At 36.4% G+C, this 27,522-nt stretch overlaps 1 protein-coding gene across 1 annotated transcript; it reads left to right on the forward strand.

The window, feature by feature from the left end:
- Positions 1-2,048: 2,048 nt before the first annotated feature.
- Positions 2,049-7,384, forward strand: LOC134855022 (alpha-1,4-N-acetylglucosaminyltransferase-like). Its single transcript, XM_063871402.1, has 5 exons — positions 2,049-2,176; positions 3,122-3,295; positions 4,819-4,964; positions 6,225-6,440; positions 7,102-7,384. The coding sequence occupies exons 1-5, from the start codon at positions 2,049-2,051 to the stop codon at positions 7,332-7,334; spliced, it is 897 nt and encodes a 298-aa protein (XP_063727472.1). The 3' UTR covers positions 7,335-7,384.
- The last annotated feature ends 20,138 nt before the right edge of the window (positions 7,385-27,522 follow it).

Below are 27,522 nucleotides of genomic sequence, written 5' to 3' on the forward strand. Positions count from 1 at the left end.
CAAAGAAAATGACTTTATATTTAGTGATTTGATTTTATGAGTTAATTGACTTTATGTGTTCGCACATAAAAGTTGAGTCTATAATTAAACAAATTTGTTCAATTATGATAGTTTTAAAAGAGAAAAGAAATGTAGGAAATACTGGATTATTCGAAATGGTCTTAAAGTACACTACTTGGTTTTCAAATCAAACTTACACTTGTGGAATTTTGAAATTGAAAAAACGTTTTGATTCGTTTTATACCAGCTAGAACGTTCAACCGATGTAGAACCAATGTCGAGAGAAAAAAATGATGAATTTGATAGAACGAATGAAAAGTGTTCTTTGGGTCGATAACAGTTTTGCTGTCGAGACGGTCGAAACACATCTATCTTGCGTCGAGTACAAACGAGCACTTTTTTCGTTCGAGCACGGTTGAACCAAATATTACTTGGGTCGGGCATGATTGAGACTTAGCCGAATTTGGTCGAGACGGTCAAAACATGCCAATTATTGGTCGAGAAACAAATGAGCACCTCTTCCGGAAACTAAAAAAATACTGAACAGGCTTGTCATCGCTTCAGCATCCAAGTTCAGGCCAGGCTTAAGCAATTGACTATACTGGATTATTATGTTGGTTTTTTAACAATTATACTTGACTAAAGTTACCAAATTGGGTGTTCAAAGGATCTATAATCAATTATAATGGTGATACTTTCTTGGAGATTAAAATTTCTTATGATTGATTATAACTGATTATGATCGATTATGTTCTCTTATTTTGTCAAAAGTTTGTTACACCAAAACTATTTATTAATTAATTTCTATAGATTATTATTTTTCTGTCAGTATTGAAATCTCCAAAAAGGAGATCTCCTGTCACACTAATGGCGAAGAAGTGAAACAAAAAACGCTAAATAACTTTGAAATGATTTAACAACCTTTAAAACAATTTCTCATTTTTCATATAAACCAACGCTTGTGAAAAGCATAAATAATATGCAATTCAGAGACAAAGTCTACGACCATATGGGCAAACATAAAAGTTTTAATTGATTATAATAGAGTATAACGGATTATAATCGATGATAATCGATTAAGAGGATTATAATCAATTATAATGTGTTTTGTGAAAGCCATTTGAATTAGAAAAATGGATAGAAATCATTGATTATAATTGATTATAATTGTATCGAAATACCGATGCGTTAATATTCAACTATATTGGGTCAATTTTTTTTTCAATCGATGATAATTTAATTTTATGAAAAAAAAATATAATAGATTGTTAATTGAATAAAATTGCAATTTTTTTTCAATTTTAGTGAGAGTGATAATAAAATCATTATAAAATTAATTATTAACGCCTAAAACGGGATGCAGAAGCCATTTTCCGAAAAAGGCTATGATACATTTAGCTTCAGAGTTTTTTTGTGATCCTAATTTTGCGATTTTTCTGCAGCGAATAGAGATTTAATTTGGTTATCAAAAATACTTTGGATATAAATGAAATAATTTTCGAGAGTTTTTCTACAGAAAAAGATTGACTATGTTGTACAGCAATACCGGCAGATTATATAAAACTAAGTTAAATTATAAATTAATTCAAATATGCTTATTTATATGCACTTGATAAACACATTATAAACACTTGAATGCAAATATGTCTCAGTTCAGATGATCACTCAAACGTAAGATGTTGTCGCAATTATGTTCGCATGATCGTTGGCTCGAATAACTCAAAAATTGTTATATTATTAAAAACAATTGCAGCAGTTGTTATTTTCGAGTTAATTGTTGAAAAACTACCACAATTCCAAAAAAAAGACTAAAGTTTTTCAACATCATCGATAATAATTCCGTGTTATAATTTTCAATATAAATTGAGGCAAACAAGATGAATCACATTGCAAATCGATTGATTGCTTGCATGATAATAGTTATTTCACTCTGGTATATTTCTAACGTTTTCGATAAAAATGTTTTCTCTATATCCTATTTCAATAAATTCTCTTATACTCACAAGACGCTAGCATCAAAAGTCGAAATTGAAACACCACCCGAAAAAATGATTTGCGGTGATTGGGGCGAGTCGAAGAATGTTTGGATTTTAGAAACGAAACACCCCTGGGCTCGAAATCGGAACTTATGCACGGTTGAAAGTGTCGCCAGACAGATGTCAGACTACTGCACCCGGTGAGTCTTAGTCATTGTAGATTTAATGGTCGATACTTTCGAGCTGATAATTAAGTTTCTACTAATCATATATTTGAAAGTGATGCTATTGCTCCAAGTTTCGAATGAAGTTATAGAAGAATTTTGAATGCGGTTGTTCTCTTGATTATAAGAATATAAGTTTGAAAGTTACATAATCAACATCAAACATAAGTTACATAGAGAACAGCAAAATAAAAACTATATTCTAACCTCGACTAACAGAAACAGAACACAATGAATGAGTAGATTTTAAAAGACCCATTTTATTTTTTAAATTTGATTCTGCAATGAGGATGAAACGCCCGGTTTCCGATAGCAAGATTCTTTTGTGATTGCATTTATATTCTTGATTTTTCAAATCAATAAAGTTGTGTGCCAACAATGTTTCCATAAGCAAAAAATGTTATTTGCACAGCATTTTGCTTCAAAAAATCGATGAAAAAATTTTTAAAAAAATGAATACGAGACGCTAAATATACCTTTTTGTGATTTTCCATAGCGTGTGGGGAGACAAAAAAAACAATTTGTTAAAATTTTTTGTATTGTTTCGTCAGCTATTGTAACAAAAAACTTTTAATTGGCCTTAAAGTGCAGTCGAAACATTCAGTACTTATGTTTTAATTAATTTAAAATAATTCACTTTGATTTTTGTACGCGTGTTGCAATTCGAGCGTTTATCATTCCAAATTTGCCAAAATAGCAATTTTTTAAGTCTTTTTAGTTTTTTAGTTTTTGAAAAAGTGATTACAGGTGATTTTTAAATTGAGCTCATGAAAACAGTAATGTACAGATGGTAGAAAAAATTTATCAGCCAAAACAGCAGCTTAAGATATCGAAGTTACACTGAAAATTCCGCTAGTTTTTACTGAGGGTGATTTTTCGCTAAGTTTTTTTTTCTGGGAGAAATCAATCTGCGCATTTTAGACTGCTGACTTGGAACTATGTGCCATCCAATCCACAAAATTACTTGGGAAAACGCTTAGAAGACGAATTCGGTAATGTTCGTCTTTCTGGTCTTCCGGTTGAGAGTATTCTGGAATCAACTCCTTTCATAGACTTCTTGAACAAAACATTCGAGAACAATACAGCGAGGCATCAGTAAGTTTGAACACATTTTAGTTTTCGTTGATGTAATTCACTACAAAAAATCTTCAAAATAATATTTTTTGAACGAAGATTGAGGAAATGCAACATCGACGTGTAATTTGCTTTGTTATGTTGTATCCCGGGCCGAGGTCTGCGGCTCATGTTACGGCCAACTTGGGTCGCCAAAATGACTTTTCTTCAACCGAAATTCCATAATTCCGCGCGAGACTTGAGCCGCAAAAAATCGCAATATGGGTCGCGGTAAGTCTCAAAATGAGCCGCGCAGAATTCTAGTCGTGCGAAATCACAACTTGAGTCGCGCATTAAAAAAAGTTTTAAGCAGTTTTAAAAATGGAATTTAATAATGGAATTTAGTAAGGGAATTCTTCAATTGCAAATCTTGACCCGAGTCGTGCAATGTTGTAACATATCGTTTTGTAGCTGCAACATATCGTTTTTTGGTTGCACAAAATCGCAATATTTGGATCGGGCAAGGTCGCGCAAACATTTCGAGCAAAGTCGCAACCTACCCATTTTGAGTCACAATGGTCGAAACATACGTTTTATTCAACGCTCTAAGTCGCAACATAGCTTTTTCGTGAGCGCAAATTCGCACAGAAACTTTTCGGTTGCACAAAGTCGCAACCTACCCATTTTGAGTAGGAACGGTCGCAACAAACCTTTTTTGCGTCGCGCTAAGTCGCACATAAACTCTTCGGTAGCGCAAAGTCGAAGCATTTTGTGTCGCAATGGTTGCAACATGAGTAAAAAAAAGTTCGACTAAGGATGACGTACTCCTAAAAAGATTGGTTTGTCTACTTTTTTCAAAAGATTGGTACAAAAATTGTTACTCTCAACGGTTAAGCTGATACGTAACAAACTAAGTCCGAAGTTTTTTTGGGCGCATCGTGAAGTATTAAATCAAGTTTCGCAATTCTGACTTGTTTTATTTCAAAGATAAACATAAAAAAGTTTGCATTATTGGAGCAAGCTTTTAATAAGGCATTATTTGAGATATCTTATCCAAAAAGATATCATATAAAAGTTTCCATTTTTAGAGCAAGCTTTTTAAAAGCATTATTGGACAAAAAAGCATTATTGGAGCAATGTTCAGAAATGCAGAAGTGTAGAAATAGAAAATTTCAAACATAGACAAGTCTGCGCCACCTACGTTTATCTATTTTTATAAGTGGTTAAATTTTTTGTTACTCAGTCAATGATCAATAAAAAAATAGTCAAAAAATATTTAGCATCAATGGTTCAGCTGAAATGAAAGAAAATACTTTGAAATTCTTGCTCTACATTCTCATTTTTTTATGATGATATGGTAAGCTTCTCCGAGATCAGCGCTAAGTTGTTTTCAAAAGCAGCCAAACGATGTGCCATAGATAGGCCGAAGAAGAAGTGCAGTGAAAATATGGGAACGCAAGGAAGTAGATTCAAAACTGAGGAAGAACCCCATTTTGCTCAGTTTGGTAACAAACGATTTCTGATTAAGCAAAAAAAAAGATAGCGACCTCTTTCGTCTTTTTTAGTCACAGCTTTGTTCATCTAAGTGATGCTCTTCGCTTGGCACTTGTATACAAATTTGGAGGAATCTACATCGACAGTGACATCTGGGCCATGAAACAAATCGACCTCGCTCCAAAGTATCTGGCGAGAGCAAGTGGCGGAATGATAAGTAAGTTGTGGTCTTTTTGTTTATACCATTCATTCCCTAAACTCATAGTTTTTGCAGGCTTAGCTTAAAATAGGTGAATAAGAACACGAATAATTTGCTGACGCTGTACCGGTAGAAAAAAATCAAGTTTGATTTGATTAAAATATATCAATCCAAAGCTATAAAACTTTGCTTCCTTTTTAATCACGAATCCCTTATTGAGAATCCCTTGAAAAGGGCAGTTGCATCATTGAAAGCTTTGTTCTGAGTCTTTTTTTGATTATCACTCAAATGAATTAAACCAGAGCGAAACTAATATTGATTTTTACATGCACCACGGAAAGTATCAAAATAATTACCCTTGATGTGATTTATTAAAAAATTTATTCAGGTTTAGATTTTTTAACTAATCAGTCTTGACTAAAATATTTTTATACTAACCAAAAAAAAATTTGGCCGGAGCTCAAATGAAAAAAAAAATCGGCTGCGATTGTTTTTTATTAAATTATGGAGGTTTGAGAACTCCTAAAATGGCCAATTTGGGATGATTAAAACCCAATGCGTTCTTTTAACAGGCGTCCGCAGCGGATTAAATCGCTCCAACTATAAATGAGACAATTTTTTGACCCGACTTGAAGAAACTGAGGAATATATATGCCCGGAGTGTTTTTTTTTATTTTAATTTGTTCATTCAGTGTTGACTGTTGAAAGTTTGTTCAATTTGACTGAAGTTGATTGCGTATGAGTATTGATCCGGAAATCTTGGGTTTGCCAAACGAGTATGTTTGCACTAGTTTGAAATGCGTCTTTGCAGATGGAAAAATACCTTGACAATTTGTTTCAATTTATTTGTGCGCGGCAAATTACCCGCACTCATAATCCTTCCAAATTGAAATGAGGCAAGCTAATTGGTCTTATTAAATCCATAAATGACTCAAACGTTAACATTTTGATGTTATCAGCCTAAAACTCGTGTTTTGTCAATTTTTCATTTAGCAAAAACCATTCAAGACCAATTAGTGGTAAGTCGAAACAGTCAGGGTTTTGACCTGATACGAGCAGTCTTATTATTTTATTGGAATACGAGGCGTGAATTGCATCCCTGGTGATTTTACTTACTGTGTGAGAATATGAAACGAAGAAGAAAATTCGTAAAAATAACTATTCTCTTTTTTTTTTTTTACTATTTCATCAACTTTTTCTACGTCAAAGTTTCTTAATTGGCATTTTAAGCGCAGTCGAAGCATCCGGGATATACGACCATCGTTGCTGTCTTTTAAGGCAATGCGGTTATCAAATCAGAGAAACCAGGATCTCAAATATTGATGAAAATAATGGAAGAAGGTAACAAGGCCTATGACATTCATAACTACGCTGTTCTGATGCAACAACTTTGTGTGAAAATGGCCTGGTACTTTAAAAGCAAGAACCACACCATCCAGCTGGTGGATACTAGAATTGGGCTAATTGAGGATAGCGGAGACTGGAAAATATTCGGTTGGTATCAAAGTTGTGCTCTCCTTAAAACTCCCTCTATGGCTCTAGCTAGAATTAGCTAATTGAAAATTTCGAGGGAGGAGCGCGCGCCGAAAAAACGCGATTTTTTGGTCAAAATCAGGGTCAGTTTGGCCTTTTTTGGCCTGTTTTTTTAAAAAATATTTTGCCTGCTGTTATTTTTTCAAAGCTCGTAAATCAATTTGGTCGAGCAAAAAAGTGGACAAAATTTTCAAAGTTTTTTGAAACCCCCTATATATATTTAGTTTTAGTTTGTCAAACACTCGTGACAAACATTAAGTGACAAACATATATTTTATTTTGTCACTTAAATCAATTTTCCAGTTTGGATAAAATACATTTGTAGTCATTTGAAGCACTAACTGAACTTTTTTTAAGTGGCACTTTTCAGCCAATCAGAATCGAGCAGCTTACACGCAACACTAAGTTTTTTTAAAAAAAAGTTAAATGCAATCAAGCTAGAAGGGGAAGATGTTAACTTTGATCCCGGATTAGACTTTATATGAACGTACGTTTCAAAATTGCCTGTCGAAAAAAGTATTAGCAAGAAAGGGTCCCCTGCCTTTAGTGCAGCCAGGTTGAATAATACCCCATCCCCAGCTCCCACTGATTCCTCAACTGATGACCTCAAAATATATTTTAGGGTTCAAAAGTGGTGGTCTTTGCAGTAGTTATGGAAAAAACCAGCTGAAAAGTCCAGAGGAGGCTGAGAAAAAGTTTGAAAAACTTATGGCGGAAAACTGTTCCATGTTCCATTACATGCAATCATATTTGGGGCAGACTCAAGAATACAAACCAGATGATAAATCTAATCTAGCAGTTCTGGTGATGGCTAAAACATGTCCATTTACTTTGTCAAATGCTGATTTTGTCTAAATTTGTAACATTGAGCCGACTGGATTAGTTCATGGCAGAAATTTATACCAAAGTTCAGAATTCTCAATAAAAAATCTAAACCGAGTCTAATTGAGTCAGATTTGGAGACAAATTTTGAGTCAGATTTTAAGTTGAAGATCTGACTCAAAATGTCCAGATCTGACTCTAAATATAAGACTCTGTCTCATATGGATTTAAAAAAGAAATTGCTGTCAAGGGTAGGGTTACTGCTGAAATTTCCCCCTTTTTCGCTTCAAGTTTTTTTTTCATTAAATCATTTTTATTGATTTCTTGATTAACTATCGATGTTAAAAACCAACAGAAGTCATAGCAAGATCAGAGGCGCCTGTAAACGGGATTCAAAGTTCCACGGCGTTCTCGCAGTGAGATTTCACTTGATTGTAAAATATAGTAACTTTTAAAATGAATGGAATCTAATTGCAAACAATTTATTATTATTTTTATTAGATTAAAAATATCTTTTTAAGTTGAGCCACATTTTGAGTCAGAAGATTTTGAGACTATACTTTTCCCCAGAATTATAGTATAAAATGCATGTAGTTCTTAAGCATGGGCACAACAGCGGTTCTCCATGATGAGCTGAACAGCTGGTGTAATGGTTCTTTTCCTTTTGGATAAAACCTGCTAAAAAAAATTCTGAATAGTTGGACATTTGGTTCACTTGGAACTTTTCTGATGGGAATATAGCTTCGATGCAAATATGATATTCGTATCCCATCGAAAAGAACACAAGTATCGAAAAATATGCTAAAACTTTGGTATCCTATTAACTATTCCCCTTTTTTGAATTGGGAGGAACGACTCGTAACAATGTGAAAAGATCGTAAATGCGTAACTGTGCAGTTCCGTATCATTATAAGGGGGGGTTATGGATTATTTACAAGCTATCATAGGGGTCGAAATAAATAAAGCAAACCATTCTAATAGAGCATTCGAAATAAATAGAGCACCGTTCAAGCCCAAGCACAATGAAAAATTGTTCTAACAATGTCGGTGAGTACCCACGCAGCCGCATTCCCGGATAGTCGAAAAACTAAATACCTTTGGTTTTAATTAAATCCAATCGGAAAATTTGTCACTAAACTGAGACGCATTTTGATTGGACAAAAAAGTGCCTCAAAATTTTGCAGCTTGCTAGCTAACAAAATTACGAACAATTTTAAGAGATTTGATTGGCTAATACTTTTACCCCCTCGCCAACTCGACCCCCTCACCAACCCAAAGATTCCTCTTTGATATTTTTTATGACATCCATTTTCGGCCGACAAACCGTAAAATTTTTCAATATTTTCTAATTTTAAAAGGGAGCACGAGCTGAAAAAAGCAATTTTTTAATCAAATTTTTTCAAAATTCTCAAAAACGCCATTTTTGGCCTTTTTTAAAATATTTGTCCCACTTCCCCTCGAGAAAATCCATCATCCTCCCCTGCATTATCATTATGATTTCGGATGGTTGCCCTTAAATTTGGCCCTCAGTTTGGTGGCCCTCAATAGCTTTTTATTTTTCGGCTGTCCGGGAACGAATTTATTTTTCGGCTATCCGGGAACGAATTTATTTTTCGGCTATCCGGGTATTCGGCTCCGTGACACGCCACCACAATGTCATGCAAAAAAATTGGCATGGTGAACAAACACCTACATCGTAACATCAAGCTTTTAGCCGTAATTTTACTTATTACAGCTAACAGTAGAAAATTGGTAAAGGTGCGAGAGTGGAAAAGAATCAATTTCTCCAAGATAGGGGTTTCTCACAGCGCGTCTGTCACCTCAAAATAAGTGTTTATCAATGAGAACGACGCCCTTAGAAAAAGCAATCCCACGTTCAGTTTCATAATCGATTATATTATGATTTTAGTTCGAGTCTTATTAAAACTGAGAAGGAATATAATCTAATCAATTAAAAACGGAAAAAAGTATTGATTTGGTGAATTCTCATAGGTTCCGAAAAAAAAACCAGTTCCAAAATTTATATTCTTGAATTCTGATTGGTTGAATATTGAGCCAACGAATTTATGGATTGATTGTTTTCTGTTCAACCAGCATAAACTCAAGCTGCAGAAAAGTGACCGCCGCAGCCGTGCCAACGTGTTGCGAGCTTTTCACCAAAAAGTAGGACTCTATACGAAAGTTAGAACCGGTTATCGCCGCAAAGCGGCGACGCGCGCCTAGCGCGCCCATCTGCGACCCGAAACCGAGACTCGGCTAATTTAGTCTTTTGACCAATTGAAAAGATTTAGAACTTAGGCGACTGCTTTTTTTGTTTTGGAACCTATGCGACCTATTTTTTTCCCGACTTTCGATACGAAAGTAACGGAATATTTGTGCTCGGGGTGGGTTTTTTTTCTTCAGACAAATTTCGACTTTTTAACTAGCCATTTTTGACGGAATTTTTTAATATCATTCGAAAAGTATTGTTGTCCTGAGCTCAAATTTGAAAAGATATTTCACCTGTGATTGTTATTCGTAAAGTTGCAGGGGTTTAAAGATTGCCATTTGGTACAATTAACGCGCGATATATTTCGCGCTATTGACGCGTAAGCGGAGAGTTGTTCCGTTATAGAAATCGTTCCCAATTGGTTGAAGGACGATATTTCGCCAAAAAATAGATTTGTTACAAGGAGCAAAATCTATCTTTTTGTACTTTATATGGCGTGTGAGGGGATGATTTTCATAAAAAATTTCAAGTTTTAGAAGAATAAATTTTTTCTTCTAAAATTTGAAATTCATTTTGTTTTATTTAATTTGATTTTTCAATGTTATCACTGCTCCAAAAACCTGAAAAGGCAGTCGGAATATTCAGGGCTTCGCCTTGATTTGAGCAGTCTTGTTTATTTTGGAACCTACGAATACGCACCGCTGATTTAAAATAACCGGACAAAACGCGTTAAACTTGAAACTTGAAACGCGTGTTTCTCAAATTGGGTTGAGCTTAGGCGAAAATTTATGAGGACAAAACTTGCTTAAAAATTAGCAGAATTGATATAGTGCAATTTGTTTTGCGAAATTTGGGTCCAAAATGTTACCCCAAAAATGGGTTATTTTGGCTTTTCTTAATTAATCAAAAATTACGCGTTCGACCAAATTGATTTTCGGAGCTCTCCTAAAGCACTAAAAAGACACCGTTTCTGGGCACTTTTTGGAAAATTCTCACAAATATAAATTCCTTTTTTTTTGGCGCGCGCTCCCCCTTAAAGTTAATATATTGGTGCCCAAGGCGGTTTTAGAAAAATTATAGGGTCCGTCACCAAAAACGGATGTCTTAAAAAGTACCAAAAATGGGACGCTTTGGATCGGCAGGGGGTTAAAAAACAGTTTTTGCGTATGAACTATAACCAATAAATAATGGATTTCAGAAAATATAATTTTTTGGAAAAATTCACGCTTGAAATTGACTGAAAATCCTGTAAAATACTTTTTTGCCTACTATACTCTATTAAAATTGTGAGAAAATCATCCTATTTTTTGCCTCACAGCCAACATAATTTCTAAATCTATTCCCATTTATGTCGTTTTGTCTAAAACACTTTTGGCAAACCTTTAAAAACCAGGGGCGGACTTAGCGGGGGGGGGGGGGCTCAGGGATTCGACACCCTGCCGATCCAAAGGGTCCCCCTTTGGTACTTTTTAAGAAATCCATTTTTGGTGACGGACACTAAAACTTTTTCAAAATGCACTTTCGGCGCCAATATACAATAACCTTGATGGGGAGCACGCGCCAAAAAAAAACGTATTTCTGTTGTGAAATTTTCCAAAAAAATGCACAAAAACGGCTTTTTTGCCCTGTTTTTTCAAAAATTTGCCTGCGGTGCAGAAAAATTTGCAAAAAACAGCGTCTTTTCACCGTTTTAGGAGAGCTGCGAAAATCAATACGATCGACCTAAAAACAGATCGTCAAAATTTTCGAATTTTTTTTGAAAATCCGGCTCTCCTCGAGAAAATCCTAGATCCGCCCCTGCCCCTACCCATACTTAAATCAAATGTTTTCAAAATTTAGTCGACGTTGAAAAAACAAGCCGAAAATACATCTTTACCCAAATTTACGCCCAATACACACATACACTGACACTTCCTCACCTATCCCCAAATTATCCCCTTTTCTCTCAAAGGGGGTAGAAAAATTTGCCTGGCGTTACAAAAAACCGCCCAAAAATGATTTTATCACGCAAAAAATAGGAAAAATTCCAGAAACTGAAGGGCTTATCGGGACGGGGGGGGGGGGTTGACAATGAGATAACAATGAGAAAAAAGGTACGAAAAAAGCAAGAAGAAAATAATGGAACGTTTTTATTTAACAAATCAAATGTACATCTCATTTTAGCTGAAACAACGTTCAAGTTCTGTCAGGTAAAAGTTGCGCCAAAACTTTTGAGCCGCAGCTTTTGAGGTGGTTTTAACTAAATCAAGTCTTTTCTTATTTTTTGATCGAATTGGGAAAATATTCTTTGTTTCAATTTTCAGAAAAAAAAGACTCATATAAATTTCAGCTTTTCGTTGTATGTTCTGCAGGTTAGATGGTTTGATTTTGTAAGATGAGATTGAACAAGGGAAAAAATAGTAACAAATAATGTCTGCTTAGCCCAGTTGAGATCTTACATCTACGAGGTTTTAGGAAGTTTTTTTGCAGAGCAAAAAAAATTTCGCGCCATGAATTAGTTTTGTAATTTTTTTTTGAAACTTTATCTTTACTTATACTCAGTGGCGGATCTAGGGTTTTCTCGATGGGGAAGGGGATGGTTTTCAAGAAACATTTCGAAATTTTGTCAAAGTTTTTTTCATGTCGACCAAGTTGATTTTCTTAGCTCCCCAAAGCACTAAAAAGACTATGTCTTAGCTCCCCCAAAGCACTATTTTGAAAGAACAGGCCAAAAAAAACAGACCTGGATCTTTTTAGTGACTTTGGGAGAGCTATGAAAATCAAGAACCCCCCCCCCCCTTCCCTAATCCCCTCCAGAAAATTTCAGATCCGTCCATGATAACTTGTTGTGTCATCAACGACATGTGAGCCTTTCTTTTCTTACATGACGAATCACAAATCACTCCCTTAATTAGTCGGCAAAAATGGGATACCATAAAAATAAAGAAAAAAGCTTGAGGCTAATTTTAAAAAGTTTACTTATTGTTAACGTGATGAGGATTTCAAAGTGAGTTTCTGGCTGATTTTTACGATAAGCCGAGACCATGCCGCATTAATTAGCCATCATTTTGACTAGTTTGAAAATGATCATACTTAAATGCCCAACAATTTGCGTTTGGAATTTATAAATTATTCAAAGCAATTTTTCAGAGATTGAAAGCTGAATTCTAAAGTTTTCTAATTGGTTACAAAAATTGGTAACAAAAAGCCAATATCTGATTTGCTTTACAAACCAGTAAAGTCAAATTGAAATTTGCTCAACCACAATATTAAGCGCAAAAATTTGAATTAAGAAAAAAATTTCCGTAATAGAAGCGACCAAAAAGTAAGCAGATTTGTTGGCAATGAGTGTCGCTCAATTTAAGATTTTGCGACATGTTCATCTATTTCTATTTTTTCAACTGGTTGGCAATTCAGTTTCTGAAGTTACAAAAGATACCCCCAATTCTTGCCCAGTACTATACTCGTGAGTAATTTTTGCTTTTTCATAATTATGAGGGCAATACTAGATTACAGATATCAGTGCAAATCCAAAACTCAACGTTTCACCCCAGCTGGTCAAACAATCAAGGATTATGAAAAAAAACAATTCATTGTAAAGTTTTGACATATTGAGGCCAAACTAGGTATTTAGCGAATTGTAAGCGTATTCCGCAATAATGGGCTCCCTTTGTTCTTCTTTTCTTATTTTATTTTCTTTGATTGATCCGACGAAGTTTTAACATGTTTAAAGACTTTTCTCTGAAACCCAGGAACATACAGACACAAAATTGTGCGCCTATCCAGTGCATAGTCTGGCCTCGTAATGGAGAGTTTTTGCCAGCTTTGGTATCTATCTATCAATTGTATAGAAAACAAGACTGCTCGTATCAGGGCGAAGCCCTGAATGTTCTGACTGCCTTTTAAGGTTGATGGAGCAGTAATAACATTAAAAAGTTAAATGAAATAAAACAAAATCAAATTTTAGATCTAAAATTTGAAGTTTTTTCTGTGAAGAAATTTTGCGAAAAAGAAATTTTGCTCCTTGCAACAAATCAATTATGGCAAATAGCTTCTTTCAACCAAATTGGACCGATTTTTAAGACGGATTAACTCTTCGCTTACGCGTTAGTAGCGCGAAATAGATCGCTCGTTAATTGTCATGGTCATTTTTAAACCCCCATAATTTTACGAAAAATGATCACAAGTAAAAGTTTTTTTCAAATTTGAGCTCTAGACAACAATACCTTTCGAATGATATAAAAAAGAAATTTGTCAAAAATGGCTAGTTAAAAAGTCGAAATTTGTCTGAAGAAAAAAAACCCACCTCGAGCACAAATATTCCGTTACTTTCGTATCGAAAGTCGGGACAACAAGCCGACTACTCGTATTAGCAATTTTCCGACAACCAATCAACGTGTATGGAATCAGTTTTTATTTCAAAAAATTGACGAGCATTTCACAAAAACATAGAGTTTTTCTTTGAAAACATACCCTCACACGCTATGAAAAAAGGAAGTGACGAGTTTTGCCCATATCAACTTAAAATCTAAACAAAAAAAGCTTGCATCTTTTAAAAAACCAAACAATTTCGAGGCCAAATTGTTTAAGGGTGAAACCTAAACACACGTAAATTTCTTTAGAAATTCTCTTTATAAAAAAATGTTAGTGGCTTTCGAGACATCTCGAGCTTTGAGAAAAGCCATCCCGAGCTTTGAAAAAAGCCATCCCGAGCTCTGATTTTCTGCCGTTTCCTTTGAAAGCCAAAAAAAAACATGAGGAGGAAACTGCTCAAAAAATAAATTTGTTATTCTAAAGAGATTTTGTGGTTCACCTGCAAACCAGTTTGTACTCGGCTTAGTTGGCTTCATGGTTTTTGACGCAAATTTTGACTTATTCTCTCAAATTTTTTTATGTTCTTATATTGCAAGAAATTGAAGGTATAATTATGCTTGGGTGTTTTTCATTAGGTCGAGCTCCACTGTCAAAAAAAAGTTTGGGGAAATATTTTGTGTACTTTCTGTAGGATCGGTGATCTTAATACCCTTTCGGCAAAATTAAAACTGAATGTAGAATGTTTTACCTTGGGAGTTGCATGCAGTTTGATCAGGTTAACCGTGTGTGAAAAATACTAAGTCATTTTAATAAGTAGTGAAAAAAGTAAACAAAACCTGGTTTGGAGGTCAATTTGGAGTTCGCGGAGGTTAGGAGTTATTTGCTTAGGATCGTAACACAATTTTTGGCTTGGTTGGAATTGCGACCGGATGTCTAATAAGCGTGGCAAAATTCAAAAAATAATCGAGCTTGGCCCTTGAATTATTGCCAGGGGGAGTGATGTAGTCAGAAAGCATGCGCGGAGGAGTGAATTAGGCTGTTGTAGGGAATGACTTGTTATCACAAATTATTTTTTTTGGTGTTCTTCTCAAGAGCGATCATCTCAAAAAGGAGCTCATTAAGGCCCCCTATTGGAGTTTTTCTATTAGAACGGCAGCTGTATAGAAGATATAGATGCGAGTAACAGGAGTCTTGCGGCAGTACTCTCTAATATAATTAAAGGTGAAGAACGGACCAATCGAAGGTGGTGAAGAACGGTCTACGCCAGCCGAAATCTGTCATAAACCGAGACAAATTTTTCAACGACGGATCGCCCATTCCTGGCAGTGGTCCAAGCAGTCGAGTAGTTCAAGCCCTATATCTTTAGTGTAAACTTCATTCTATGAACGGATCACTCCAGCATGCAGTGGCTCTTCAAGCAGAAAGAGGCAAACGGAATGACATTCAAGTTGCAGCAGCAGCTGCAATAATTTGACTTCAAACTTAGGAATCAAACATGGGAGTGGAGGATCTCTCCAAAATGCCGGAGGAAGGAACCGGTTGAATATCAGGCAAACTGGAGAAGGCATTCTACTGGCCGGACTGCATGGAGATTATGGCGATATGCCATCACTGGGCACAATCCTCGTCCCGACTGAGCAAAAATGTAGTGAGGATTCGAGATGCTGGCATACCAGTCGAGATAGAAGGGGCTGAGCATTCGGGAGGTATACTTTTTAAAAAATGATTTCCAATGGACGAGTCCCAAACTGTCCTCAAAATCAGACTTTCTTCTTAAAATAGCGAGGACATTTCGCAGCCAAGGAGACTCTAGCTATGATACGACAGTAATTCTGGTGGCCGAAAATGAGGAGCGAATTAAAGAATAAAGTCTAGTGATGTCTTACTCGTGCTGCACTGGAGAAAAAAGTTGCTGGCCTAGTTCCATTTAGCTTGAGAATTCGGTTCAACAAGTCCGCAGCAAACATCTTGTGGCCCGTGACGATCGCAAACCGGACGAGGGTGAAGCACATCTTGGTCTTGACAGACATAGACCTTTTAACAAAATAAGAGTTCCCGTAACCATTTGTGTCCACTGATATGGCCGGAGGGGCCAGAGAGATAGTGCAGAACTGTGTGCTCGAATTCGAGCGCCCAATGTGCTGCTTACGGATCAGGGAAAGAACTTTGGAAGCAATATCATTTTCGAGATGTTCAATTTTCGAGATGTGCCCAATGTGCTGCTTACGGATCAGGGAAAGAACTTTGAAAGAAATATCATTTTCGAGATGTGCAAATTTCTGGGGATAGATAAGAACCGGACCTCCATTCATCGCCCGAAAGGAAATGGTCAGGTGAAGCGTCACAATAGGGTATGGCCGACGTCGTTTCAAAATACTGTGGGCACAATCCGAGTACGCCTGGGACATCGTCTCAACCTATTTCGACTGTGTATATAACGCAACGATCCATAGAACGACGGGGCCAGCTCTTAGACATTTGCAACAACAGCAATTCCAGTATCACATTACTCTTTTCTATGACTAACCCCACGACGAGTTACCAATCCAAGACATTTTCGTGGAGTGGTTAAACGAGCATTTCAGAGATACCCATAGCAGTGCTCTGGAACGCTTGAAAAGAATCAGCGACACCAGAGAGACGAATATCGGAAGATAGTCTACGGCGAACCCTAATATATGAGAAAAAAAGTCTGAGTGTGGGCCAAAAAGAAAACTCTTCCTACATTACGTTGCCATGGCGAAAATTTTGGAGATCAATTACAAGGTGGCGAAGCAAACCACACTAGGCAAGAGATGGTTTCTTCATTTCAACATTGCTGAAATTTTCGTGGAGGAAGAATCACGACATGATGAAGCCAACGCCCCACTACCTTCCCGATCAACCGGATTCTTCGATGATCCCGGAAGTCAGAACGAAAACCTAGAGCTGAGGACTGGAGACCAAAATGAGATACGGCCGATTTGACTACGCTCGGCTCCAGTGCATCGGAAGAGATTCGAACACTGAGGCGAACCGCTCCCAACGACTCGGCCAGAGAATGACACGCTAGAGACCTATAACGCTGTTGAGCCTGACGTTAAAGCCAGAAGACAAAACGCTGGCCGCGTGATTTGAGGAGGGAGTGAAAACTTGGGGACCAGTGGCCTAAATCGAAGAAGGAAATGGAACCGAAGCTAGGAAAGAAGGTCGACCCAACCGAACACGGCGTCCACCAGTCGGCGTCGGGATCAACGAAACTGAGAAGTATTAGCTCAACTTCTAAAAAAAAACAAATTTTGTTTTTTTTTAACCTTACAACACCTCGCCCCTTTAACCTTACATTCAAAAATGCAGTATGCATTCAGCAATCACTAATCTAGGAGAATCAATCAACAAATCTAGATAACTTTTAATCTTTTAACCTTAAGATTATTTTGATAACTGTGTCCCCTGGACCTCAGTCTTTCCCCTAAACCAAGTGCTGTTAAGATGATTCAGCGCTTACGAGGCCTTTACGATTCAGCGTTTACGAGTTGAGAAAACAGGCTACAACCTTTGCGGCGAAGCATGGAGACAGTACCAATCGAGACAGGAGATGTTTCAAGCCGCCGCAGCGGCTTTTATACTTGCCCTTAACCTAAAGGTCTGATTCTGTAATACTTCTCCATTTTCGGCTTTTGCAGCGACATTTTGGGATCAAGTCGGCTAGAAACAAATGCCCTTTTTTGGACGGTGCGATTTTGAAAACGTGCTTCCAAGAGCCGGGCGAGAAGCTGAACCTTTTGGACCATTCCTTGGAAAAGACACAATTCCAACTGAAATTGATTTCTTATTATCCAAATACAATTTTTTAGCTATTCCGTTGGATAATCTTGAACTTTTATCACAGGAGGAGATGATCAAGTAATTAGGAAAAGCGCGTGCTATGTGTATCAATGGGTTTCCGTTAATGCGATGAAGTTCTCCAATGCTGTTGCGAATCACTCGCAGACCCTGGATACCATAGCGCAGAATTGATCGCTTTGAAAAAATGCGGTACACAACTACGGCTAAGTTTTGGATGAAGCGTTGAGCGCACTAGCCCGCGGATATGTACCGACAACTGTGGTACCTTAGAGTTCCTGACCAACATTCTTGATGGAATCCGCTTGGAAATATGCAAGAAGCCATTCCTAGGAGTGCGCTGATGACTTATTACGGATTCGAGCTCGTACAATTGAAAGTCAGTAAAGTAAGGGGCACAAACTTGCTTACAAACATCTCCGTCCACCATACGTCATGACTACCGGCAGTTGGAGCCAATATACAAACACTCGGTTCAAGTTTTCAAATACACTTTTTATGGGTTCTGAGAGACATGGCAATTTTGCGGAGGTTTACGTGGACGTCATAACAGCATATTGAAATGGGAGCAGACGCCTGAAGCTTTGCTTTCCACGATTTGCGATGTCCTGTAGTAGCGAGTCTTTAAGTCCTTCTAGATTTTTCTTTGACTTTCAGACAGTTTTGTTGAGTTTGTGCCCTCAAGAATTGATTGACCTAAAAGACTCTACATACCTGGATATTTCACGAGACGATGACTACAGGCTATTCAACTACAGCAAAGAAGCTAAGGAAAGTGGCGAGCCAATAGCGGGCTGTATGAGTTGCCTTCTCCGACCGAGTTTCAACGGCCTACTCGAGACGCCAGACGGTGCTTTAGTGCTGAAACCCGATCCGAGGATTTGCCAGTGTCATACGGGTTTAATCTTTACCATTAAGCAACATCAGCTCATCCCAAACACTGTTTGCCACACTGGAGGAAGCGGGGAGAAAACTTCCCTTCATATGGAGACGGTTGAACCACTCTGACTCAACCTGATCTTTTTACCTGAAAGATCAGGGGACGATGAAGTTAGTTTTTTCCCAAATCACTAAGCCCTTCGCGGATGAAATTTCGCGGAAGGATACATCCTTTCATGGGCAGACGCTACGTAGTAGACCCATGCGCTTTAGGGTCGTGATATGGCTTCTGGTGACCAGCCTGGCTATTTTAGCATGCGTCTTTTGGCGATGCTCCGCAAAACAACCATTCGTATGATAGAGGCTCACCGAGGCTGAATAGCTGCCCCCAGTGCCTCTTGAGTGCAGCTTCGTTTACTGAACAACCCTACCTAACACCACGAGTCCAAGAGAGCCCATCATTTGACGAAGTGAATGCTCCGCGAACTACTGGCCCGAGTGATATCATCAGCACACCTCTGGGGAGGTTAAAGCATGTTCGTCTGCGGGAAGTGGAGGGATTTTCTAGGCAATTGCTGAAAATCGAGACCAGTACTATGATAGTTACTTCGCTCTGAGTCAGCTCGACCGGCTGTGAGTTGATAACATCTAGATAAACTGTATCAAATTGTCTATGTTATTGGTGCTACTCTTATTAGGGTGTGACTTCATGTCTTAAATAATTATTTTTTGCTTCAACTCGACATGGAAATTAACTCAAGAGGTTGGCTCACACCCGGTCAAATAAATCAAAAGGTGGTTGAGTCCCAAGTCAAGCTAATTTGATCCACATAATTTAGCGGTCAATTGTGTATTTAACGAATGGGGATCTACCAATGGGTCTGCATTAAGCTTACGTTAAGAAATGAAGTAGGATGCAGAAAATTGCATGGAGCTGTACAATGCGGCGTAATACAGCAGGAAAGAGGAGTGCTTATCTTGTTGTCATACTCAAACAGGAGACATAAAAATTAATAGATCGGTTGGATATAAGAAATTGAGTCTGTGTTATGTACATCCTTCTTTAACAAAAAAAACATCTTTTCTGCATTCCGACTCAATAGAATTTTATGAACTTAAAAATTAAAGAATTGAACACTCACACAGAAGCAAGCCTTATGCTCTCCTTAAATTTTGAGAGCCTCACGTTATCTTAAATTTTGAGAGCCTCACAAATGTCATTACAGGATATTTTTACATGCTATATTTTTGTCCCCATAACTAACATCAAATCTCCACAACAAACAAAAACCGAAGGGAGTTAAATAGTTTACCGAAAATGGCTCCAAAAAACTCGTAAACTTATATTGAAAATTCGTATAATACACCTAAAAATTACGCTAAGAATGAATATTCTGGTTTTTGAAAATGCTTAGTTTTCTCTGAATGCATGAACTACATAAATTTGGTATAATGAAATTAAAAACTTATCAAACAAAACTGCTTGTATCAGGCCAAAGCCTTGATTGTTTGAACTGCTCTTAGTCGTTTTGAAAATCTTTGGTTTTAAGAAATTGATGAAACTTAACGAAAAAAAATAATTTTGCTTTCAAAATTTTTCCCACACGCTTTCGCATGTATTTAGCGTCTAGTATTTGTGATAAAAAGGGACCGAACAGATTGCTGCCATTCAAACTGAAATCAACTTGGAGTAGCACTGAATTGTTGCTTACGCTTTAAAGAAGCTCGCTTCTGACTATATTGCGCTTAATCGTTTTAATTTGACCAAGTAGGCAGTTTTCAAATCCTCGTACCTCACGCAAATTCATTAAAAAAATTTTTAAATTCCTGCTCAAGTGTCAATTGCATTAGGGTTTTTTAGAAATTTTGTTCAATAATGAGTTTTTAAAATGTAACATTTTTTTTAGAAGAAAAACACTCCACGAATACCCGTACCCAGTAAATTTTCTAAAAACAGATCTGAAATAATCTTTTTCAGATCTAAATTTCAGATCTGAAATAGGTTCTGAAATGTTTAAATAACGCTTGGATACTTTAAGGATTTGTTATTTCAGATCTGATTTCAGGTCTGAGTTTTTCCTTTTCTTGGTTATTTCAAATCTGAAAAAACTATTTCAGATCTAATTTCACATCTGAAATTTAGTCTTTCTTGGTTATTTCAGGTTTGAAAAATCAATGATTCGGACTCAATTTTTGCTACTTTTGATTTTTTTAAGCTTCTGCTAGCTACTAGCAGGTACTCAGCAAAGTCTCAAGAAGGAGACTGCCGATGTATGTTTCCCCAGGCAATAGATAAACATAAGTAGCGCATCAAAATCAAAAATGTTACAGGTCTTCTAATAGTTTTTGAAAACTTTTTAACAAGGTCGAACAAGAAATTTAGTTAAAAAAACTGTTTATGAAAATATTCAGAAGTTTTCTGACCACTAGTTAATCTAAACATAATTGTGTATTGTAGCAACATAAAAAAACTCCATTTTTTGCTCGAAATGCATAAACTATAATTTAACAAAGGATTTCTCAGATCTAAATTCAGATCTGAAATTTTGTTTTTCAAGGTTATTTCAGGTCAAAAATTTTCCATTTCAGATCCAAATTTCAGATCTGAAATTTGTAAATTCTTATCAAGATCTGAAATAAAGATTTTCAGATCTGAGAATCAACTTAAGTAAGAAATAAAGAATTTCAGATCTTGCACAGAAAATCCCCTGGGTACGGGTTGCAAATGTTTCAAGAAGGAGCAAAAAAATGCAAATGAAAATCAGAAAACTTATTTAAATTCAAATCAAATATAAAAAAGACCCTTGGGGGAAAAAGAGCAATCATCACAGACAAACTTCTGCAATTGAACCAAGTATTTGCAAGACTAGGATTTTTTTTCTAAATAAAAATTGAGAAATACCTTTTTTGTAACCATACGCCAGTATATCAGTTGATTTGAAATTTTTTCAGCCGAAAGTGATCGAGAAGTCTCTCAATGAACAATCCCACTCCACCCCTTCCTCCAGTTTACCAACTCTACTCACCGGTTTACCATACGTACCGCATCCACCTCCAAGAAAAAAAGAGCCACCGCCTTTCAACCATTAACATCTCCCTACTTGAATGGAGGGTAGATGAATGGGGGAGGGGGGATGATTGACAATTTTGGTTAAAAAAGTAAAAATTAAACTGCCTGCCATGAATTGAAAATTTAATAATAACAGAAAACACAATTTACATAAGAATTTAAAAAATTATAAAACATAAAACGTAGGAACTGCGCAAAACAGGAAATGAGATAAGTTTGAAGTAATTTTATAAAATTGTATCATTAACTTATCAAAAATCCGTATAATTAATTAAAATTGATCTATAGTCGCTCGCTGCAGGAATTAGAAACTAAGAAAGATAATGGAACTTTACTAGATTCATTAGTCAAAAAATTTTACACAATTACAAAACTGTCAGACCCTGGAGTGGATCTAAGATTTTCCCACTTGGGAAGGGGGTGCGTGTTTTGGCATCGAATTCTTACCAAAAAATTCAGAGTAGTCTTTTTTTTAAATTAACGTACTTGACTTTCCGAGCTCTCTCAAAACACTATGCAAGGTCTATTTCGACACACTATTAGGACGCAAATCCGTTTTTTCTTCGTAAACAAGCACTTTTTGCACTTTTTCGTTGAGCACCCGGTATTTTTTCTTTTTTTTGTAAATTGGTGCCCACTCGAGGCGTTATAGCGTTATAGAAAAAAAGTTTTTGGACGGAAGCGTCTTTTTGCAAATTTGCAATCACTTTCCATATATTGGGATGCGATCCACTGAAGTATGACTGTATGCCATAACGCCAGCCTTCTATAGCATTTGTTGTTCTGGCCAAACCCGCTGATGCACATCCCTTTGAGTCCATAATGAAGGGCGAATAGGGCTTCCCAATTCGGGACGAGACTTTTTATGCAGTTAGATCCAAAATAAAGGCAAAGCTCGTCAACTTTCGCCATTTTTTCCGACTCTTTTATGGTGCGATCGCAAACACTTTGAACTTCTTCCACTATTTCATCGTATGAATTTCCAATTTCTTTCAAAAGCAAGAACGGGTAACATTTTAAGTGCTAAAGCGAACTCGTGGTTTGTTTCGTAATCCTTTTTCAATCCGAGCTCCGCAATTTTTCTCATAAAATTTTCTGAAATATGGTAGAAACGACCCGACAGCTTGGACTCGGGAAAATTTTTCTGAAACGTTCGAACAGCGGCCTGCTCAAAATCCAGTAAAATTATTTCAGGTCTACCATCAGGGGCTAGTATTTTTAGGGCTTTAAAGAAATGATGGCGAGTTTTTTCTGTTTTATTTGGCAGGAACACATATATGCAAGCGGGGGCTATTCTTGAAAGACTAACGTGCAGGGAGTAGAGTTGATAAAACATTTTCGGAGTGACTTGAAAGGTCCATCAGCCAATCAAAAGTTTGATGTTTCAAGCGAACGTAGCATTTTAGGGTCGCCGAATAAAAATATCCTCTCGTGATCATTTTGCCCACTGTAAAACTTTCAAAAAGTTCGGGTATTTCGAAACTTCTGGTTGCTGGGGAGACTGGTAAGACTTCTTCTTGTTGCTTGTGCGCTCGTTGTGCGGTGCGATCTAAATTTTTTTTGGGGGGTAGGGCTAGTTGAGTGGCACTGTCGTCTGCAACGGGCTGAATGGTGGTTGCGAATGCGACGGTTGGGGTATTACTATCGCTTAGATCCTTGATGTTTTTCAAAACTAGTCGAGCGTCAGGTTTGCCCGCGGAAATATTGTGATTATGCTGACCCCTCGTTTCAATAAAGTTTTACCCATCCTTAATTGCTGTTGCGCGGCATTTATGGGTTTGGAACTTCGAGCAGTTCCAATTTGTTGTTGTCTTGTTTTTGCGTTTAAGGTAATAATCGTGGCCTGATACCACTAGCATTTGTTTGTCTTTCGAAGATAAAGTAAAATGGAATGACGCTTCAAACATTATATTTGATCTGATAGAGTGGTATAACAATGGTTAGAGAAATAGGCAGTATGATTTTTTATCAAACTCACAAACGTCTTCTGTTGCCTTCAATTAGCACCAAGTAGGTTATCTCTGTTTTACACGCGTGAGTGAGGGATTATTTCTCTATTTAAACAAAATGCAATTATTTTTGAGATGCCAGAGGCATCAAGTGAATTAAATTTAGCTTTTAAGGCCTCAATTAGTAAACTTAATTGGACTACTGCTGTATTTATGAAAAGGACTTAATTTGAAACAAATTATCGTCATTAAAAGGGGCTAAATTGTTGTGGGGTTATCATGATACGGGGTTATAGTATAGGGGGTGTAAACATAGGGGGTTAAATATCGTAGGGTTAAAGAGTGGGACACCGGATAAAAATCGATTACAACCGATTATTGCGGTCAAAAATGTTGCAATTTTTCACGATTATAATAACACTTTGGGGCCTCGCAATCAATCTTTAGAATCCATTTTTCTGAGAAATTAAATTAATTACGATAGATTCTAATCTCTATAAACGTTTTCCAAAATTTCTGCTTTAACAACAACCAACTCGGTATTGAAACATACTGACATGAAGTAAGTTTTTGCAAAACTATATCCCTCACACTTAAAACCCAGATCATCTCAATTTTATTGCCCAAGTTGAACACGCCCAAATTGATAGGGACTTCTACCCGCACACACGCCTACTCCCCCTCCACACCCACCTACCTTACCCCCCCCCCTTCACACGCACACACACACACATGTACCTGAACCCACCTACCCGACAAAAAGAAAAAAGTAGAAAAACAAAACTTTTTGCCGTAGCTAAATGTAAAACACAATACAGCGATTGTAACATTCAAGTTTTGAATAATCACCCGCAAGGTTTTGAAAAATTAAGGCGCTTTCTCAAAACTTTTATTTATAATCTATTATAATCAATTGTGATTTATAATCGATTATTATCTATGGAACCTCCTTGTGGGTCGTAAATTAGTACCAAAGGGGCGAAATTTCAGGTAGTCAGTGATTCGAAACCCTCTTCACCCCAATCCACTGCAAAATTTTTTCAAAATTTTTCCTTTTTTTTCTTCTTTATAATTAACTTTTTTGTACAGCAAGCTCTCCTTTTCAACCCTTCGTTTGCCCGGGTAGCCGGGATGAGAAATGATAAACTAGTTGAAAAAATAAGAAGTTTTTCTGCTACAGGTACCCAATTGAACCAATTGAACGGTGCGAGTGGCAATGCAGATACGAATTGAATCATTATGTCGATGGAGGAAGTTTCGATGTTGGAATGAAACGGTATGTCAATTCAAAATTGAATTCGTCCTTGGTAAAAATAATAGAGACAACTTATCAAAACCAATTTGTTTAAACCATTTGTTTTAAAACTCCTATCTGTTATATATTTAAGTTTCATAATGTATCTTTATTTGAAACTCCATCTCGTGGAATTTATTTGAAATGTGCCTTGAGTCTTGTACGGAGTTTGACAGCACTTTTTTGAAACCCTAAACAATTCAACAATAGTTCTTGGAAACAAACTTTCATCCCTTTTTCAAAAAATAGTTTTCTAATGTTTGATCTATTAGCTCTCTTCAGTTTTAAAACACTTTCGAGGAAAAAGTCTTCAACTGTTTTTTTCTCGATTTTATCGATATTCAATTGCTTTTTGTTTAGATTCGTGAGGACGGCACCAGCGCTTGCCTACTACTTGTGTCCAGAAAATATCCAACCTTAGTGAGTGGGCTACCAATTCTTCTCTATTGTATTTGTTCCGACTACTCTCGAAAAATTGAAGGAACTTTGATGAGGGTTTTATTTCTGTTATTTGTTGTATGATTTATTTTTTCCTGCCAATTTTGACTTCTTCAAAAAACTCGTATGGAGTAAACTATGAAATCAAAAAAAATATGGTCGTGATTGAAAACTCCATTGGTTATGAGTATAAATGAAACAATTTTACGATCGAACAAAATTGACACAAGAAACTTTCATAGATTTCAAAACAATGTTTAACACAGTAGAAAGTTTTTTTTTGCTAAGAGAATGCAAGTCATATGGGCTAAGAGGTACATTAAGTCAAAAATTAGAATCTTATTTGGGTCATAGAAAGCAGTAAGTAGCAACTGAACATGCAACATCGAAACTAAAAAACGACCCTAAAAGGGGACCAATTCTGGTCCACTGCTTTTCATAACTTTCATTTATGATATCAATTTGAACCAGGAAAACACAAAAATGCAATTATACACAGACAACATTGTGAATCTGATACATTCGAAAATACAAAAAACTGCGCGCAGAACACCAGACTGCATTCCAAGAGCAGATTGGTGATATTAAAACAAGCTTACAGTAAGCGCAGATAAAACCAGAAAAGTTTCAACCCCCAGAAAGCATTTTTTGAATTCAGTGGAAAAAACCAATTGAGGTGATGACATTTTTTGGTCGATATCTTTGATTTAACATAGTTAAACAGCTGAAATTGGATGAAATCGTTGAAATTCTCCTTAAAAAAGACCACGAACGTTTCTCTCCCTACCAAGCTTCTTGTAACATTTTGCAAAACTTTGTGCAAAGTTTTAGCAAGATGTTGTTTTGGCCCACGCGTTCTTAAAACAGACCAAACTACAGTTTCAGATCAAAAAGTGAGGCGGCCCGCACCCAGTTTCAAGAGTTAATAATCGATTATTTTACGATTTTACTACCAGTCTTAATAAATTTGAGAAACAATCGATTTTATGATATTAATAATCGATTTTAATCTCTCTTTTAAAATCAAATTATAGTTCATTATAATCCATTATAATCGATTATAATCGATTATTTATTCGTCTATTTTTTGAAACAATTATAATCGATTATAAATGATCATAATCCATTATTTTAAATCAAATTTTTGGTTCTTTAGTTTTGCACAAAAATCCATAATAATCGATAATAATTGATTATAATCCCTTTTGTTTGTCCATTCTGTCTTCGAAGTTGCATCTAAATATCTTATATTTTATACGTTTTGTAGACGTTGGTTCCTATGAAAAACGAGAAAATTTTTTTAAAAGTTTTCCAATCAATTCAAATTAATAAGTTTTTTTTTATTTCTCCCCCATTAGAGTTGTTTTGTGATGGATATTCTAAGCTTTTTTAAATACCACATCATCAGCGAATTGATTTAGTTTCATGATTGATTACGAAGATTTCAATTATCATTTACCGCTGGAACCTTTCCACTAATAACCCATAAGATAGAATTAGAATAGAGTTTTTAACTGACAAAATTTCAGAGGAAGAATTCAAAGGAACTAGAAAGCGGCTATTCTTATCACGAAAGAAACTACAAAAAGTCAGAAATAAAATTTGAACGGAAAAATTGAATACAAGTTAACCAAAATAAATCACTCTCCCATCTAAAACAACGTGTCGTAATACAATTTTCGCGCTTTCAAGTTTCGTATAATCTGAACAGTGCACAAAAACTTCAGATCAACTTCAAAATTTGATCTCAGTCTATTATAAAGGGGTTTAAAGGATTATTTTTCTACGGAATCAATTGACTATAAAATAGTAGTAATCGTATACCCCATCATTACAACGGCGGAGAAGGGGGGAATTTTGTCCCCCTGTGATTGCAACGAGTGGCAAAAATTTTGACAATCTCCGTTGGCTATGGGCAGGGACAGCTTTGGTCATACCTGTTGCAACTACAGGGGACATAAAACCCTATTTTTTTTCTGTCGGAACGGACGGAAATTGTTATGGCACGCTCTCCCATGGAAAATAATTCCACATTTACCGTACCGCCAGCTGTGCCAATTTTCAATTATAATGAAACGGTGTATTTGGTGAATTCTGAATGGTAAAAGCTATGTGAAGACTCCTGAGTATATGGGAGATTCTTATAATTAGCCTCTCTGATTCCATGTCTATTGTTGAAAACAAAATCCGATGCTTCCAATCTGTTATAGTTAATTCTTTTGTTATCAGTCGTTGATACAGGAGTTTCTGCATTGAGCATACCA

The sequence above is a fragment of the Symsagittifera roscoffensis genome, chromosome 10, assembly GCF_963678635.1.
Source record: "Symsagittifera roscoffensis chromosome 10, txSymRosc1.1, whole genome shotgun sequence".
NCBI lineage: Eukaryota > Metazoa > Xenacoelomorpha > Acoela > Convolutidae > Symsagittifera > Symsagittifera roscoffensis.